Below are 19,672 nucleotides of genomic sequence, written 5' to 3' on the forward strand. Positions count from 1 at the left end.
ATCTTAGTCCAAGAGTAGTACCACTCAACCTTATCGTCATGTCGGACTAAGTCCACCTGCAGGGTTTAACATGACAATCTTTATGAGCTCCTCTTGGGGACATTATCAACCTAGATTACTAGGACACAGTTTCCTTCTATAATCAACAAGTCACACTATAAGTAACATCATTTCTCAACTTATCGGGCTTATTGATTTATCGAACTAAATCTCACCCATTGATAAATTAAAGAAATAAATATTAAATATATGTGTTTGTTATTATATTAGGATTAAGAGCACACACTTCCATAATAACTAAGGTCTAGTTCTTTTATTAAATCAGTATAAAAAGAACTTACCTTAAATGGTCCTGCTCAATACACTTAAAGTGTACTAGTGTAATTTTTAGTCAAGATAAACTAATGCCTAATTACATTACGACTATTCCAATGGTTTGTTCTTTTCCATCTTAGTCGTGAGCTACTCTTTATAATTTATAAAGAACCGATAACACAATCTTCTGTGTGTGACACCACACACTATGTTATCTACAATATAAATTAATTGAACATCTACATTTGGTATATATAAATATAGACACTTGACCAATGTGATTCTTATAAATGTTTATATAAAAGCTAAGCTTTTAGTATACACTCCAACATGTTCAATGTCGGTTGACCCAAAATAACATTGTAGCCGGATGGGGCGCCCACCATTATGAAGTTCGTCATCCTCGTCCTTTTGAGCGGCTCCTCTTTGAGGGATATGGCCAGTCGAGCTTGGTCGATCGACAATAATTCATAGCCCGTGAACCCGTATAAGGGAGCCGACATGGGCTGCAACTCGTTCCGATTAATTTACAGTTGATCAAAAGCTTTTTTGAAAATGATATTCACTAAATTGCTTGTATGTACAAAAGTACGGTGAATATTGTAATTAGCAATTACCCTTTGATGATTAGGGTGCCCTCATGCAGGATACCTACTCCCTCCAAGTCTTGAGTACCGAAATTGATCTCTGGTCCTTCTGTCGTTGCTTTGCTGCATCCGACGGTGTGAATTTCTAACCGCTGAGCATCCGATTTTCGAGCCCGGTTAGAGTCACTGCCAGTCGATTTTCTTGCAATCATCCCAATGTTGCCCCAAGCGGCATTGTTACGGTTTTCTTCCTCCCGAGCTGACGAGCGTTCCCGTTCAGCAGACACCCGGGCAGTCCTTTGATAGTCTCCATGCTGATGCAACTGTCAATGCTCTTCACACCACCCTTCCACTCATCGGTGACAGTGTCTATCAGGTGAGGGGGATTTGCAGCGGAATCTCGAGGAAACCTCTCGGCGGAGCTTCATCTAGAAACTATAGCAGTCTTTGGTATTATGCGTTGTTGTCCGATGATACGAGTAAAAGAGTAGGGTCCACGACTAGGGCTTGGTGGGCCTCCCTCGCTTGGCCTCCACATATCGCATGGGCCCGAGGCTCCTGGTGTTGAGACGTTGTTCCCACTTGGGGCCCCTTTGGTGGTTGATGTACATGGGTCGATCAGTTGTCCGAGACGGGGGCTAGTTCGGGATCACTTCCTTACTCAAAGCTTCCTGGGCTTCTTAGATATTGATGTACTCGGTAGCTCGCCCGAGCAGGTGATCGAAGTCTCTAGAAGGCCTCCAGATGAGTGACCGAAAGAACTCACACTCTACAAGTCCTTGGGAGAAAGAGCTTATGAAGATCTCAAGTGTGGCTGATGTAATTTCCATGGTCACTTAATTAAACCTTTTGATATAGGTCCACAGTGTTTCCTTGAGCCCTTGTTTGACCACAAATAGGTTGACATTTATCTTCTGATGGCAGGGATTGTTGGCAAAGTATTGTAAGAACACCAATCGAAAATTTTTGAAGCTATAGATAGATTCGATCGGCAACCTCTTGAACCACCTCTATGCTGACTCGGAGAGTGTGGTGAGGAATACCTGACATTTAACCCCATCTGTATATTAGTGGATCATGACAACATTATCAAATTTAATCAAATGAGTCGGTTGCCCCCATGTATTCCTCTATCGTCAAAGGCCTATAATGGCGCGGTAGCTAGTCATCGAGGATCTCCTGGGAGAATTATTGGTTAATCTACTCGTCAGAGGTATCGAGCTGAGGTGCTTTACCCTTTCGCCCATCTCGAACAAGCATGTCATCTAATGAGGAGCTGGGTGTTTGCTCCGGTTGGTGGTAAGGGATGGGCATGTTCGCCGAGTCTTGGGAGACACCAGTTGGCCTATTGCTTTGCTTCCGGCCAATTTGATCTTTCGCTCGAGCTCTAGGTTTAGCATGCTGATTCATTCCTGACGTGGTGGGGTGGTCCACTCGGCGGTCGGTAGCTATATGCTGCTGCTTCATCATCTTCTCCGCTCGGGCTTGTACAAGTAACTCCAAGTCTTCTTGTGTTAGTGTTTCTGTAGTAAGTCGTCCAGCGTCCTCCATCTTCACGCTTCGGATTTAGGTAAAACTTCTCATAGACGACGCTAAATGCGATCCTATCTGAAAATGGAGATGGCGACAAATTGGGGAGGTGGCTTGAAAGCTGACGAAATGAAAACTCCATGCAAGCCTGCAACACAAAGTCATTAGTGCCGAGCCGGGAAGGGGTTCCCGACGATAACCCTCCGACGCTCAAGTCAACTTCCGACAGGTAGGAAAAATGGAGAATTGTAGTAAAAGTGTGTAGAAAATGAAGTTGGGCATATCTCTGCCTATAGATAGGAACCCCTTTTTATAGTGTCACTATAGTATTTATGCACGCATCTTAAGGTATAGGCACGTTTTCCTAGGTGTCTTAGGAAAAGATAAGTCTAAAAGTGACCCTGACACTATTCCTTAAGCAGTCATACAACTCTTTGATGTGACATCTTAGAAGCTTCTAAAATACGATTTGTCTACTAGACATGCTCTATTGTCAATAGCGCAAACTCCCAAAAGGATATGATAAGATAGTCAGCAGGTTCATATGTGACCGACCGGCCACTGCTCGGCTAGATAGTCCTTGTTTGGGTGTATTGCCATAAGCTATTGTCCCGCTTTCTGTTCGGCTGAGATGTTGTTGGAGGGCTGCTCTTCGTCTGACTGGCCACGCCTCCCTTTCGAGGATATTGGTCCGGTAGAGTTGATGCTCGGCTATCAGGGTTTTCAATAGTGGTGAATAGCGCAGTACATAGCGCGCTATCGCGCGCTATGATCAGCGAACGCTCTGCAGCGTTCGCTGATTAGCGATTGTCCCGAATAGCCCACGCTATTTGGGACAAAAGCGTCGATAGCGCACATAGCGTGCGCTATCATGACCTAGCGGCCCATATCGGGCGCTGTAATTGTAAATTGCTTACACAATAACTAGGGCAAAGGCGAGTTGAATCGTGACCGTCGAGGTAGGGCAGAGGCGACAGGCGGCGATCAGCGAGTAACAACTTGTGAGAGGCGAGTGGCGAGCAGTGACCTGTGAGCGGCGGCGAGGGACAGCGATTGGAGGTAAGCTTTTCTCCTTCCTTTCGTTTTCTTCGTTTAGTTTTTCATTTTCGTTTTTTTCTCAAAGGAGCAAAAGTGATTTCGCGATTTCCAGAAGTTAGGCATCTGGATCGATTGAGTGATCGATTGAGATCTTTTCTGTTCGAACAGAAAGGATCTGGATCGATCACTCGATCAATCTAGGGCATCTGGATCGATCCAGTGATCGATCCAGACCCTTTCTGTTCGAACAAAAAGGATCTCGATCAATCACAGGATCGATCCAATTCCTTGGATCGATCCAATGATCGATCCTGATGCCCTGGACTGATTCTCTTTTTTTTTTTTGCTGATTTGTTTCTAATTAATTAGTTATTTGTTCTGATTTTTTCCTTTTATTTTTTCTAGGATTTTGATTGTCTAGTTAGAATTTGCAATGTCTATGAATTTGTCAAAAAAAAGATAAAAAGGATATTGGTTGGAAGTATTGTTATCAAAATGAAGGGAAAAAATCTGTTCGATGGAAATTTTGTCATCATATATCGAATGGAGGGATTACTCGCTTGAAGGAACATTTAGCTCAAACTCATAAAGGGGTTGCACCTTGTATTAGTGGTCCAGATGATATTAAGAAAGAAATTAGAGAATTACTTGACAAAATTAGAGCATCTAAAAGCAAACAAACTGAATTATTACGAGAGATTGGTGAAGGACCCCAGAGTATGAGTACACAATCATCAAAAGTTGGAAGTGTAGGGGGAAATTCAATTGGATGTTCTGGTAGTGGTGAATCAAAAGGTAAAGGTATCCTTCATGGGTTTGTTAGTTCCGAACCTCAACAAACAACCCTAAATTCGACATACAAAAAAGATTTGCTGGTTGATGTGAAGTGTAGAGTTGATCGTTTTATTTACTCAGTCGCACTTCCGTTTAATGTTGTGAATGATCCTTATTGGTTGCCTATGGTTGAAGGCATTGCGGAATATGGAAGAGGGTTCAAGCCTCCTTCAATGCATGAGTTAAGAACTTGGATACTTAAAGCTGAGGTTGATGGCATCAACCTAATATATGAGGAGCATAAATAGGCATGGAAAAAATATGGATGCACTATTATGTCCGATGGTTGGACGGATGGAAAGAATAGAAGTTTGATCAATTTTTTGGTAAATAGTCCCACCGGCACTTTCTTTTTGAAATCTATTGATGCGTCAACTTCTATTAAAAATGGGGAATTGATCTTTAAATATCTTGATGATGTTGTTGATGAGGTGCGAGAGGAAAATATAATTCAAATTGTCACGGATAATGCTTCGAATTACATTAAGGCGGGGGAAAAATTATGGAGACTAGACATAGAATTTGGTGGACACCTTGTGCAGCGCATTGCATTGATCTAATGTTGGAGGATATTGCAAAGTTGAAGATTTTTTCTGACACAATTGAGCATGCTAAGATGGTTGTGAAGTTCCTTTATGGTCATGGGACTATACTTTCTTTGATGAGAAAGTATACAAACGGTAAAGAAATTCTCTGTCCCGCTGTTACTTGCTTTGCTATTTCATTTCTCATTCTTCAGAGTATGTATAAGGTTAAAAGGCCACTTGAACAAATGTTTGCTTCCGAAGATTGAGTTAGTTCACCACTATCTCAAACAACTCAGGGGAAGGTCATGAAGAGAATTGTTATTAATGATCTCAACTTTTGGCCACATGTTGCATTTTGTGTTAAGAGTGTTGTTCCTCTTGTAAGTGTGTTAAGGGAAGTTGATTTGGAGGAGAGATCGACCATGGGATATATTTATGAACTTATGGATAAGGCAAAAGAGATAATAAAATTTAATTGTGGGGGAGTTGTCAGAAAATACAAGCCCATTTGGAAAAAAAATTGATTCACGATGGACTCCACAACTTCATCATCCTCTACACGCGGCTAGGTACCCTTTAAACCTGCAATTGCGTTATGAAGAAAAATTTTCTGATTATGATGAAGTTAAAGATGAATTGTATACTTACATGGATAGGATGTTGTTTTCTGATGATCGTCTTAAAGCAGACATCCAATTGGACTTGTATAATAAAGCCGAAGGAGAATTTGGAACTCCAATAGCAAAACGAACAATAATGTTGCGAATTCCGGGTCAAATTTTCTTCTTGTAACCGTTCTTGTAAAATTATAGTAGCATTCATATTTTAAAATTATATACATTCTTGTAATTTTTTTTTAATGTTATTACTTATTAGTCTCATGGTGGGAACGTTTTGGAAGTAAGGCACTCGAGCTTACTACATTTACAATTCGAGTGCTTGGTCTCACTTGTAGTGCTTCGGGATGTGAAAGAAATTGGAGCACTTTTGAATCGATGAATATTCTATGTTTCTAACTCTACTTGAATTTTAATTGTTTTATAATTTTCATATCATTATTTATTTTTAATTTTTATATATATATATATATATATATATATATATATATATATATATATATATATATATATATATATATATATATATATATGTTTTCTTCTTTGTAATATTAGATTCATACAAAAAAAAGAGAAATAGGCTTGAACATGCAAAGTTGAATGCGTTGGTGTTTGTGAAATATAACTTCAAGCTTAGGGAGAGAAACATCAGGAAGAGAGACAAGATTGATCCCATTGTAGTTGATGAAATTAATTCAGATGATGAATGGATAACTGAGAAAGAAGGTCCAATTCTCCCCGTAACTACTAAATGGCTTGAAGATGATGAATTATTTGAAAGTGATCCTATTGTGAGTGTATCGTCGGCTACCTTTGAAAGTCTTTTCGACTCAGATAAGCGAGTCGAAGATGTTGAGGATATAGTTGAAGTTCCTCCTACGAATTCAAAAAAAAGAGTCGTTGAAAATTCAATTAAGCACTAAGCATATGCAAATTATTTATTTATATCTACTTCACCTATAATTGATTCTTAAATGCTGTATCTCTTATATAATAGGTGGAAGCAAAGACAAACAAGTAAAGTTGAGTCTTGTTGATATGGAAAATAATCATCTTGATGCTAAAAATTATGGAGTAATTCCAACAACTTTTGATAGTGAAAATTTTTCAACCATAGGCTCTATTGATGATGATAGTGATATAGAGTTCGATAATACTGATTATTTTTAGGTTATGTTATTTTAATTATAAGTTTTTAAATTATTGTTATGGGATATTTTGATATATAATAAATTATTATGATTAATTTTAGGTTATGTTATTTTTATCTATTTTTTTCTCAAATAGATAAAAAAAATTCCAGAAATTAAATTGATAATCCATATGTTGAATAATTTTGTATTTAATAACCTAAAAAATATATATCTAAAAAATTATAAGATTCGCTCATTTAATAATTACGTAATAATCCGTAAGAGGTGGATCGTTGCATGTCAAATGCATGTTTGTTGGTTGTATTCGGTACAAGTGGTCTGTCGATTGAAAGGTTGGCTTGGCGGTGATGGCATTCACTGTATTTGGGAAGACTGTTGGAGAATTATTGCACGGATCCATCCAAGACTGGCATTCTCACCTATGAATATCTATAAATATGACAAATTGATTGCGGGACAAAAAATCTATTTGTATTGTGCAGGGCGAAAATGAAATAATTAAATTTAAATTTAAATTTCTATTATCCCCCACACACATTTCTCCTTCGAATTAAATTTTAATAAAAATTAATTTACGAATGAATTAATAATTTATGTCTTGATAATGCTACACGTGATAAATGTTGAATAATGCACTTCTGCACTATTTCAACTGGCTATCGTTACGCTTCCATGAGGGGACAGATCACGACAGTGCTCTAGAAGTGGGCTGTACCTGCCTGACAAGTGCCATCGGACGGAAAACGTGGACCTTCCTCCCCCCGAAGGCCCGAATAATCTCTGAAATGAAAATCGATGCTATACCTCGAATCTTGGCAGCCAACATATTTCTCATTTTAAATATTTTAAAATAACTGAGGCACGCAGGCTTGCCTTACACGTAATCAATGAGCACCGTCATTTGATTAAAAGATGGCTCCAAATCGTTTTTCACGCATCATCTGACTTCAGTCGCCCAATGAGCTGGCAATGGATAAGGAAATAAATATTAACTGAGAAAACACAATTCAGAAATAATTTAGTTCTAAATCTCTTTCCTGCGAGGTCTACGAGATGTAGGGATACAATAAACCTAGTCAAATATTTCCTTGTTATTTAAACATGGACAGAAATTGGGTAGAAATACATGATTAAATTATACAATGTACACGATAAATGGGAATACAATCAGCTACAAAGTACCCTCCTTCGCCATATGCAGAAACTGAGCGAGCGTGATGTTGGGCAGTGTTTCAGAACCACCTGGTTTCTTCGTTATCCTTGTCATCTTCGACAACTTAGCCTCCATCATCTTTGAAACAGTGATGGAGGTTAAGTTATAAAACTGTAGAAAGTTGACATTAATCATTTAGGAAGAGGGCCAACACTGCTGCAGGCTAACTTTCTAGTTGGGCATAATCCATTTCTTTTATGTTCTTGGAAATATCTTTTCAGCTTCAATTCTTCTGAAGGGTTATATTGTACATTTTTTAATCCAGCAATGCTATTCAACATTATGAGGAAGAGTGAAGCGACCCCGGTAGTTTTATTGATCTATAATTGCAGAGTAAAGACATTTTACCTCACATACACCATGCAACAACAATCTGTGGAAGGGATCCTGAACATGCAACACAAGCAAACCTTCTCCACTGTCACTGATAAATGCTCTTATGTGTTCCTATCCATGGGACAAGAGACATCATGAGATAAAGTTCAACTCAATTGGCACGAGCAGGTAAAAGTAAGTCGTCGGACTGAGAGAAGCAGGATATATTTCTAAGATACAGAACAACATGTTTTCTGATAGTGTTTTATATAGGTTCCATTTCTATTTAATATTAAATATAAGTGATCTAAACTAGTGGGTGATGCAATAAGATAGACGTTCCATGGTGTGGAGCGTTTTATGCGCTGAATAGCGAGCGAAATAGTAGCTTGCTTGTGTTGATTGTCATGGAACAGAATTTTAAACCGCAATTACATGGCCTACATTTACATATATTTCTCAATCTCTACCATTAATAGTAGTTTACTTTTAAGAGTGATGATTCTCTTCTCCCACTGTACCTTTCTCTCAAGCTTTTTTACGTCTTCACAGAAAAATGATATTAGCAAAACCAATATATATATAGAAACACCTTCAACTTAAAATGTCACCTCAAATCCTTGAATGAGTTGTGGGAGGAACTTATGGCGCATAGCTTGCCTTGTTCTGCGATCCACTCGACGCCATGCATTTAATACAACTACCTTATCAGAGTTCACATAAACGCTTCCATCTATTGAAGACTTCGTGGATTTTGTAATGCTAGCCTGAACATGCATGTGCATAATATCATTGATCTGCTTAGTCTCTTTGATTCTATTAAAATACATAAGAATATATCAAACATATAGTTAGACATGTAAACAATGAAGGATAAGACAGCGTAATATAGACTCTTTCCGAACACCACATTGGCGTCGGGTTGCCCTTTTATAGTTAGACATGCAAGCAATCACAATGTTGTTTTCATTATTGATCAAAATTCATTCATTTTCAAATGCACTAAGAAACTGAAAATATAAATACTTTCTAATCAAAAGCTAAAAATGCTGGTTATCCAAAGGATCTCAATGTTCAATTATCGATCTGCTTAATGCAAAGGTTGATAAGTTACCACGGATGGTAAGGTGATTACAAGGTATTATATGTAGTGCAAACTGAACCACCAGGGAACTCTAAGTTGCTCGATCTTGTAAACTTGACCTACTAATTTGCTATAAGGACATGATCGTGAGAATAAACTAGATGACCTAGGTATTTACTAGTAGCATAATCATAAATAGAGCAAATGGTGGAATAAAATCCTTCTCACCAACAAAATCAATTGCGTCACACGGTTTGTTTTTGTATGATTTTACAAGCCAGAATGATGATCTAGCTGTAATTATTAAGCTAATACGTACATGAGACTAGATTATTATAAAATAATCACTGTATATGAAAAATATTTTATTTCAAGGATCATGGAAAGGTTTGGTCACTCTTTCAAATTATTTTCATTGATAACTTTTCTCATGAGCACTACCTATAACTATTTCTAACCAAGCAAACAAAAATTGGTAAAATTGTCCTCGCCAACTACAAAATAAGCATACAAATCAACACTAAGCTTTCATCCCACTAAGTGGGGTGAGCTATGGATCCTAAAATAAGCATACAAATCGGAAGGAAAAAAAAAGATGTTCACTGATGCAGGATTTACTTGGAGGAGAGAAAATAAAAGGAAAATGAATGTGAAGTGAAAGAAAAGAAAAGAGAAAATAAAAGGAAAATGAATGTGAAGTGAAAGAAAAGAAAAGGATTGTATTATCCAATTTCCACTTGGATGGAGTAGAAAGATGCAAATAAAGATACTTATTAGTGTCTTTTAGTTGCTTAAATGCCGTTTGCCTCAGTTCTTGTCTGGTTTTGTTAGAAATACAATTCCTTCCAAGCAAATAAGAGAATTTAATGATTTTATTTCTTTCTTTTTCCTCTTATTTCCATTCAAGTAAGCACAACATGAGAGACAAGTGAATCACCCGCTATTTGGATTTAGGGATTTGTTTCTCAATTCATTATTCAAATGCTACAGCTTTATCAGAAATAAGATTGCTAAGAATCTTATATACCCTACTCTATCACAGCAAATAAAATTTCAGATACTAAGGCTCCATTTGCTTGCAGGAAAATAATTTATTTAGAAAAAAATAATTTTTAATTTGTTTTTAGAAAAATAAATTATTTACTACTGATAATCCATCACCAAATATACTGGAAAATATTTTTCTGTGCCTTGTCTAATGACTGGAAAATTTCACTTCTCAAGTTTAGACCAATCAAGCAATTTGGATCAACCAGGCCTATTCAATCGGACAAACTGACACTACTGAACAGTGAACAGTCCGGACCACTCAGCCCGCAGATACAACCAACCCAACTAGATTAATTGATTTGTGTGCAATTAGACCACCAATACCAACCTACCCAATCAGACTGTTTAGACCAACTTGACTAGATCAATTGGCTCGCTCAACATGCTAGGCACCATTGACGCACTAACATACTGACACAATTAGACCAACTAGCTCTCCTGACATGCCCGTACCAACTGGTCCACCTATTTTCCCAGAGCGACTAACTTGTCTAGCCTGCTTAGACTGACCAGCCCATCCGACACACACGGATCAACTGATCCACGTGGCCCACTTGACCTGATTAGCCTGCATGAATGTAAGAAAGACTAGAGGATAAAGAGGTCTTATTGATAGAGTTAAAAGCTTGTGAATAAGTGAAAAAGATGACTTTCACTCTTTTATAAAGAGTCTTTTTTTTAAAACAAAAAAAAGCCTCTTAGTAAAAGAATTTTTCATTTACTAAAAAAATTCTATTAACTATGATTTCCTGTTGCAGTAAAGAATAAAAAATTAAGAATTATTTTTTTTGAAAGAAAAAAAATCCTTAAAAGAAATGGAGCTTAAGAAGTATTAGTCATAATTACAAAACTATCACTCAAAAAATTAAATAAACAAGTACATAAATGCTGTGAATGACAAAGAAAAATGTGAACGAATCTTATATGAGTGTGTGGGAAAACCTCTACATCCATGTCGATATTCCTGAAAATGTCCCATTCTTTAACATTTGTCATGGAAAATGCTGATAACGGTTTCTTATCACCTATGAAAAAGGAGAAACAGTAGTAACAGATAAAAGAAATCATGCATACAGAAGTCTCTATGAAACAAATTGGAATGCTTTCTTAAAATATAAATTAGTATAAATGTTGAACTTTATAAATTGAAGTTGTAGCAAGTATTTGAACCTTTTCTTCATAAGACACATGAAACTGTAACCAATGAAAAAGAGACATGAGAGTATAAAGTTCAGGTTGGCTTAATTTTAAGAATCAAATATCACTAAATAGGAAGCAAGGAATGAGATTTTACAAAATAAAGAAATTTGTTAAGTGTACAGTCTTACCCCATGGAGGCGGAGCAAAGAGTCCTCTAATTTCCTCCACATCTAATCTAGGAACAAGCTCAATCAGTAGGCAGTCATTTAACCATCTGCGAGACCGCCTGTTACTAACCTACAAAATTGTTGTTTAAGGAAGATTAAGGTAGGAGAAAGAAATGTTAAAAAAAACATATGAGCCAAAGACCTATTGTGAGATAAAGTTAGTTTTCATAATTGTGAGATAAGCCTGACGAATAACGTCACACTTATTCTTGCATGGTTATCATAATCGAATGTTCATGGTTAAAATTAGGAGGCACTTCGTTTCAAACCACATGGTTGAATTTAAATCGATCAAAACCTAGTCCAATATGATTCAAATTGGACCGATTCAGTTCGAATTTGTGATTCTGATTCCTATAATTGGGTTAATTCCACTTACTCAAATTAAAAATATTATGTAAATTTAGGGTTAAAATTGGACCAATTCTTCGGTGGACATTTTCTATGGCAGCATTCCTTCCTCCGTTCGTGTCTTCTTCGACAACATCTTCTTTGTCGGCATATTCTTCATGTTCGGGCATTGCCCTCAATAGATGTCGTGGACCAGCATACCACTTCAGCAGAGGACATAGGCAGACAGAGACTACTGCTTCATCAGCTTCTTCTTGGAGTGTCTTCGATCAGATGAGGCCTCCACACCTCATCCTTCAGCAATCGAGGTTGACCAACTGGCATCTTCAAAAGTCAACTACTCAGTGGATGTTGCTGCTTTGACAGTTTCTTCATGTCTTCAACTGGACACCTTCTCCCAATCCTTAACACCTCTCAGAGGATGTCAATCAGGAGCAAGTCGAATTATTTTTTAATTTTTTTGCATCCACTCCCTCGCTAAACAAATTGCAATCCATAATACTCTTATCAAAGTCAAGATAGTCTCTATGGTAGCTTATGATATTTGACCATCTATTTAATCTATTTTATTTGTGAAACTAATGGCATCATCTGAGATCAGTAACTATAATGTTTATCAACTGACAGAACTATGATTGCGAAGCTTCACCAAGATGAACAATCGCAATTTTGAGGAAAAATAACATTATGGAGTGGATATTTAATAAGCTTCTAAAAAAACGATACCTTGCCAGTCAAGCTTTCAAGAATGTCAATTTTTTTTTCGATTAACTGGCCTCTTGACATGTGCGCATCGCCTTCAACCAAATGAATCCAAAAAAAAAAAAAAAAAGGTTAACAAACTAATTATGGGCATGAACACGAAAGATTCAATCGGAATCAACTGAGGATATATAATAAACAATCCAAATCAAGAGACAAATACCTGAAAAAGCGACAGGAACGATTAGGGGTGAAAGGAAAGGGTCGAACCTTTTCGTGAATCGAAGATGGAATAGTGGAGTCTGTCGTCGACTACCCCTGCCATGATCGGAGCTTCTTCGAGAAAAACCAGAGATCGCCGGCCACGAGAAACGCAGATCAAACGCGGAATTACGTTACGACCTAATCCAGACCAAGAGAAGCGCAAGGCGCAAGGGGGCAAACTTCTCAACTATACGGTAGTAGATCTAGCCAAGGAATATTCCGTGTCCGGTTCGATGAAGAACCGGGTCCGGTCGAGTCTAGCGAACCGGAGTGTTTTCCTTCGTATCAATCTTGAGCAATTTACGGGCACTCTTGGTCGAATTTGTCGCGGACAAATCAATCTTTTTTCTGAGTTTTTTTATTTTGATTTATTATAATTATACGTGGAAAATTTTTATGGACTGAATCGATTATTTTAAAAATAATTAATAATATTAACTGAAATTATATTTTTTTAATATAAAATGATTTTTATTAACAAATAAAATTTATTATCCTAAAATTGTATTTTATGTTGGACCCAGTTTTGCTGCTGCATGGCTGCGTGCTCTGATCTCTGCGCTGTAACAACACTGAGTGAGTGTGAGCTGTGGAACTATTTCTCCATCACTGTACTGCACTCCCACCACATCCCTTGCACTGCAGCTGCCTGTTTTCACTCCACGAGCTACTTAATGCATGCCTCAAATCTATTGAAACGCCCGAGGTTGTCAGAAGGTGATCATCTTTGAGATTCTGAACCGAAAGAGTCCAAATGACAAACTATACTGATCGACCTTCACATTTAATGTTAAATGAGCATGTATCTAATTTGTATTTAATTAGCAAATTAAGGCCTAAAAGATGGTGACTAATCTGGAAATGGTCTGGACTTTATCCGGCCTGTTAAGAGCCCGATTGGGATATGTTCTTGTCCACTGGCCCCATTGGGCCCTTTTTTATAAAAAAAACATTTTTAAAACTTTAAACTGGCTTTAGTATTTTAAAATTATAAAATACTAAAATAAATACCATTTAAAATAAAAAAAAATAGTGCACTGAAAAAAAAGCCTATTAATCTTCACTTTTCCCTAGAGTAGGCAAAGAATCGTGCTCTACAAAGTGGAGTGCTGCCAAATTCCGATGTTCCAAAATGCTACTTAAATAGTCTCACTATGCCCTTACAATGTGCCCATTCATTCAATAAATTATTCATGGGCTATGTTTCTTCAAGGCAGTGCGATAGATGGTGCCTCGAGCTATTCTATTTCATATTTTACCATCTACGATCAAAAGACCATTTTTAGGATGATGACTATCAACACCTTTATATAAAATCTAACATTTATTTGGATGGATCTCAGCATTTTCTGATTTAATTTGATGATTGATGTTAAATTTTTAAGGAGTCGAATCGGTTATCTTCGAGATTATTTGGTTAGCCAGATATTTAGATTAGGAAAAAAAAAATCAAACATTAGATTCGCTGGAGTTAGATTGGTCAAGTAGATTCATAGAGTGAAGGTGATAGTTGATACCTGATAAATGACGGTTAAGTATTTATCTATTTTATTTTTGCCTGTTTAAATTATAGCATTAAAATATTAAAACAACTTAAAAGGATTTCAGAATTCTATCAAATTTTTTCTAAACTGAGAAGACGACTAACTGAAAACGTGATTCTACGATTAACTGGATGAACACTTCGTGTTATCCTATAAAACTAGGAGCATTAGTGTTGAAATAGGAAAAGAGTCTTCGGCGTTGGTTCTTCAACACTCAAGTTAGCGATCTGTGTATGAGGAGAAGTATACGATATACCAGTAAAAAGACTATAATAATGAGCATGTAGAATATGAAGGATCGCATATCTCCACTTGTAAATTGAGACTTCTTTTTATATTACACTGTAGTGTATGTGCATGCATCATAAAATATATACACATTTTTCAAAGTATTATAGGAAAAGACAAGTTGAAAATTGTTTATGATATATTTCCTTAAACAAGCATGCAAATCTATGAAGCGACAGACTATAAATTTTTAAAGTACGATTTACCTGAAAGTCATTCTCTGTTGTTGACGGTACAAACTTCCAAAAGCGTACAATAAGACGTCTATGTGAGTCTTGCTGTAAGTCGATCAGAAGCCACTCAGCCAAGACATGACCACTCAGCCATACAGAATAAAGAGGTTGATATGTTCTTCACTCGGCTCTACTTTTGTCGGAGAGGCATATTATGCCCAATCGAACCTAAGGTCCGATCGGCTAAGACGGTGGACTGGGTAACTTAATATTTAATTCTCGACCTCGATTGTAAGTTATGGAAGGTGACTGTTCGGTTGATCTGATCGGTCTTTCACGTCCCACTATGCTAGGCCCGCTCGGTCATCCGCAATTCATGATTTTGTAGTCCAACTGATCCTACGACTTTGACTGTTTGACCGTGATCTCCATGCCAGTCGATCTTCATTACTTTGATCCACTTTTAGAGGGGTCCATCTTTATCATTTATCACGGAATCACTGTTATAAAACTTATGCCCACATTATCTAAATTATTCATGAATATAATATAATATTTCAGTTAATAGAAACGCTGAAAATAGTTGGATCGGCATGATTAGAAACAAATCGTTCTCATTTGGTTTCAAAATCTACCAAATATAGGCTTAAGTTAGGCAGAACATTGTAGGACAAATGCCTTCGTTTACGCCCATAATGGAACTTTAGTGTGAGTTTTTTTTTTACCAGCAGCATTTTGCCGCAGTTGACAATGTGCTTGGAATCAATTCTACAAGGTACTTTAATCTTAATTAATCTATTAAGGAAAAAAAAGTCAACGATGGCAATATTGGGGTTTAGGGATAACTTGTGTTTTTTCTTCCATCATTTCTCCGATATTTTCCTTCCAAACATTCCATTTTTTTCTGTGAGTGTGTTATTGCCTGATCATTTATTGTTCTTGTATATTCAATTTTCCTAATCTTTAAATATGTATTTTTATATTATTTAAAGATACATCAAAATTCTCCTAAAAGTAACGTATGAGTGTAGAACTGTAGATTATGTCTATGAAATATATAATCTTATTTTAATACACCTGACCACCTTCAACAGTATGTGAATTCTGAAGCGAAGGCCTGAGTAAAAAAAAAAAAAAAAAACTCCAGAGAGCACAGAAGAAAGCAGTTGAGTGGCGTACGTAGTCAAGCTGCAGAAGAATCCTGGGAGGAGGGGGAAGACCAAATGAGAAAGAAGAGAATCTCTCAGGGGGCTCATCACCGGCAGCTGTTGCAGTTCTTGTCCGTCGACTCCGCTCCCAATGCATTCGTCCATCAGAGCTTGTTCTTTTTTATTATTTTTTCCTTGTCTGCCATTGAATGCCACCGTAAACCTGGTTCATGATGGTCGTCGACAGGTCTAGCAATTAAGTACCTCCTCTGTTCTCTTCTCTCTATGCTCTGTTCCCCGCCGTAACACCTACTTCCCTCCCTACGCCTCCCTACCTCTATTTGTTTTTGTATATTTCTGTCCCACCTCACCTGCTTAGTTCCTTTTAGCTCTGTGTGAGCTCAACATCTGCGTCGAGCACGCTCCATCATTCCGTCGAACGAACACCTTGCACACTGTTGCAGAAAGCTAGCTTCTTTTGCTTCTGCATGAGCTCTGGTCATCATTTCATCCAACAAACTTTACTTTTTTCTATGAAAAAAGTAGACAGCAAAAATAACTGGCCTAGTGCTTGCAGAAAGAGATCGCTTCTTGGAGTTCTTCTCGCCTTCTCCGTGAGCAATCCGCATTCGACTCTGCTTTGAGCAAAACAGAGGAAGAGGAGATGATATCGGCGGTGGACCTTTACCACGTGCTAACGGCGGTGGTGCCGCTGTACGTGGCGATGATCCTGGCGTACGGGTCGGTGAAGTGGTGGCGCATCTTTACTCCGGACCAGTGCTCGGGAATCAACCGCTTCGTGGCGCTCTTCGCGGTGCCGCTGCTCTCCTTCCATTTCATCTCGACCAACGACCCCTACGCCATGAACTACCGTTTCATTGCGGCAGACACGCTGCAGAAGCTGATCGTGCTGGCGGTGCTCGCGGCGTGGGCGAAGTTGAGCGCCCGCGGCTGCCTCGAGTGGACCATCACCCTCTTCTCCCTTGCTACGCTTCCGAATACGCTGGTGATGGGCATCCCCCTGCTCAAGGGCATGTACGGGGCCGAATCCGGTAGCCTCATGGTCCAGATTGTGGTGCTTCAGTGCATCATCTGGTACACCCTCATGCTCTTCCTCTTCGAGTACAGAGGCGCCAAGCTCCTCATCATGGAGCAGTTCCCGGACACCGCCGGCTCCATCATCTCCTTCCATGTCGACTCCGACATCATCTCCCTCGACGGTAAGGAGCCGTTGCAGGCCCAGGCGGAGCTTGGCGACGATGGGAAGCTCCACGTGACGGTGCGCAAGTCGACAAGCTCGCGCTCCGAGGCCTACTCGCGGCGCTCTCTCGGTGGGCTCAACTCCGGCGGCATCTCCGTCACGCCACGCCCCTCCAACCTTTCCAACGCCGAGATTTACTCGCTGCAGTCATCGCGGAACCCGACGCCGAGGGGCTCCAGCTTCAACCACGCCGACTTCTACTCTATGGTCAGGAACGGCAACAGCGGCACGGCGAGCAGCTTGAGCCCGCGGCACTCTAACTTCGGTGGCGCAACATTCGACGTGGAGACAGGGCCCAGGGGTAACGGCGCGGCTGCAGCCTACCCTGCTCCACCTACCACCGGAATGTTCTCGCCGGTGAAGAAGGCTAATGGGGCAGAAGGAGGGAGGGATTTGCACATGTTCGTGTGGAGTTCGAGCGCGTCACCTGTTTCGGAAGGAGGGATGCATGTGTTCGGAGGGACAGAGTTCAGGAACGAACATGGAGTTGCGCAGCAAGATGATAACCGCCACAAAGGTGAGATTTTTCAATTCTTATTTCCTACTTTTTCTCTTCTTTGGAAATGGAATGAATTATAAATTTTAAATTGTGTTGGTTCTTGTCATCCGAGATGGTAAGTCATGGTTACTTTGGTAGTTGAGAATGTGAGGTCAAATCATAGGGATGTTGAGGCGTAAATCTTGGATCCTTTGTATTTCCCCTCATCCATCACTTACCCACTCGGATATCATGATTTTGAGGGAGCGATTTCGTTTTTTTTTTCAGTTGTTCATGGAAAAATGGAATCGGTTACCATTGAGGGTGCAATTTCTACTGTTCATAACTTGATATCGTGCTGTTTAGCTTGTGGACCATTTGTCCCTTTAAAGAGGGAAAGACGACAACAACCAAGTATTGTTGGCAACTTAGGCTCTCTTTGTAAAACTATCTAGCACTGGAAAAATAAAAGGATCAATAATTCAACAACTTGCTGCTTAAATTTTGTACTTGTTTTTCAAACTCAGCATTATTGAAACGTGTTCTTCTTGCTCACTAAAACTTTACAGTCCTAGAAGCCAATCGCGACGCCTATGATTTGTGCCGACGGGATGACTTCAGCTTCGGCAATAAACCCATTGGCCAGGGAATGGATCAAATGAAGAAGGTTGGCCAGAGCCTTGCCAATGTCGGCACAAATTCAACAGAGCTCCACTCTAAAACGGGGGCTGATGAAGTCGCAAAGACCTCGATGCCGCCTGCGAGTGTGATGACCAGACTTATATTGATCATGGTGTGGCGAAAACTAATCCGGAATCCTAACACCTACTCGAGCCTTATTGGTGTTATCTGGTCTCTCGTCTCCTTCAGGTATTGCAGGCTTCCTGTTACACCTTTTGAGTATCTGCATTGTGTAATGTATATAGCAACTAACCATTCCTTCAGGTACAATATTGAAATGCCTGCTATTATTGCAAAATCAATCTCAATACTTTCTGATGCGGGACTTGGGATGGCCATGTTCAGTCTCGGTTAGTAAGATTTTGCATCATGTTTCCTCAGGAGGCTATGCAATAGAGTATCAAAGAGTTTGGATCTTTCTACAGGTTTATTTATGGCATTACAGCCGAGAATTATAGCTTGTGGCAATTCCCTTGCTGCATTTGCTATGGCTGTAAGATTTGTCACTGGTCCTGCTGTCATGGCTGCTGCTTCTATTGCAGTTGGGTTGCGAGGAGTTCTCTTACACGTTGCGATAGTACAGGTTTTGTAAACTAAACTTAGCTGCTAATATCAAAACAATATGCAGCAGGAAAGAACACAAACAAACTGAAAAGTAAGGTTTTCTTTTTCCTGCAGGCAGCTCTTCCCCAAGGGATTGTGCCTTTTGTGTTTGCAAAAGAGTACAATGTGCATCCTGATATTTTAAGCACAGGGTATGCCCTTCAATTTCTCTTTTGTTTTTTTGCTTGATAGGGTGATTTTGTTTAAAACGTGTTTTGAATTTACTGCAGGGTTATATTTGGGATGCTGATTGCTCTTCCTATCACTTTAGTTTACTACATATTACTGGGACTTTGAAGCTGAAGAGTTTCATGGAACGCGAACATTGACAGATGGAGTTAGGAAGATAGAATGATTTCCTGACCAACTATTTAGTGTGACAGAGAGAGAGTTTAAATCTTTGAACTTTGCAGTAATATAATGACAAATAGAGTAGTCATGTAAAACTAGTTTTAAGTCACTAAACACACTAGTCTTCAAAAACCCTTGTATTTCTTTTATTCTAGTTGAAGAAATGCATCTGAAGAAGTGGTTTATTAACATCAATG

The 19,672-nt window shown here is 38.8% G+C and overlaps 2 protein-coding genes across 2 annotated transcripts; one reads left to right on the top strand and one right to left on the bottom strand.

Moving 5' to 3' along the window:
- Positions 1-7,574: 7,574 nt before the first annotated feature.
- On the bottom strand, positions 7,575-13,127 carry LOC122016108. The gene is made up of 7 exons (XM_042573298.1): positions 12,955-13,127; positions 12,709-12,779; positions 11,593-11,701; positions 11,207-11,289; positions 8,742-8,897; positions 8,164-8,262; positions 7,575-7,926 (listed from the first exon to the last, which is right to left on the bottom strand). The coding sequence occupies exons 1-7, from the start codon at positions 13,007-13,009 to the stop codon at positions 7,774-7,776; spliced, it is 726 nt and encodes a 241-aa protein (XP_042429232.1). The 5' UTR covers positions 13,010-13,127; the 3' UTR covers positions 7,575-7,773.
- A 3,020-nt stretch (positions 13,128-16,147) lies between these two features.
- Positions 16,148-19,666, top strand: LOC122015553 (probable auxin efflux carrier component 1b). The gene is made up of 7 exons (XM_042572515.1): positions 16,148-16,599; positions 16,679-17,879; positions 18,410-18,710; positions 18,786-18,871; positions 18,947-19,104; positions 19,200-19,276; positions 19,355-19,666. The coding sequence occupies exons 2-7, from the start codon at positions 16,766-16,768 to the stop codon at positions 19,419-19,421; spliced, it is 1,803 nt and encodes a 600-aa protein (XP_042428449.1). The 5' UTR covers positions 16,148-16,599; positions 16,679-16,765; the 3' UTR covers positions 19,422-19,666.
- The last annotated feature ends 6 nt before the right edge of the window (positions 19,667-19,672 follow it).

The sequence above is a fragment of the Zingiber officinale genome, chromosome 8B, assembly GCF_018446385.1.
Source record: "Zingiber officinale cultivar Zhangliang chromosome 8B, Zo_v1.1, whole genome shotgun sequence".
Lineage (NCBI taxonomy): Eukaryota > Viridiplantae > Streptophyta > Magnoliopsida > Zingiberales > Zingiberaceae > Zingiber > Zingiber officinale.

What these genes read in the sequence shown, in the direction of transcription:
- LOC122016108 (XM_042573298.1), bottom strand. Translation starts at nt 13,009, where the DNA reads ATGGCAGGGGTAGTCGACGACAGACTCCACTATTCCATCTTCGATTCA. An exon ending in CATCTTCGATTCACGAAAAG is followed by an intron (nt 12,780 to 12,954) that starts GTTCGACCCTTT and finishes ATTTGGTTGAAG; the next exon opens with GCGATGCGCACATGTCAAGA. An exon ending in CTTTGCTCCGCCTCCATGGG is followed by an intron (nt 11,290 to 11,592) that starts GTAAGACTGTAC and finishes CCTTTTTCATAG; the next exon opens with GTGATAAGAAACCGTTATCA.
- LOC122015553 (XM_042572515.1), top strand. Translation starts at nt 16,766, where the DNA reads ATGATATCGGCGGTGGACCTTTACCACGTGCTAACGGCGGTGGTGCCG. An exon ending in TGGTCTCTCGTCTCCTTCAG is followed by an intron (nt 18,711 to 18,785) that starts GTATTGCAGGCT and finishes CCATTCCTTCAG; the next exon opens with GTACAATATTGAAATGCCTG. An exon ending in TACACGTTGCGATAGTACAG is followed by an intron (nt 19,105 to 19,199) that starts GTTTTGTAAACT and finishes TTTTTCCTGCAG; the next exon opens with GCAGCTCTTCCCCAAGGGAT.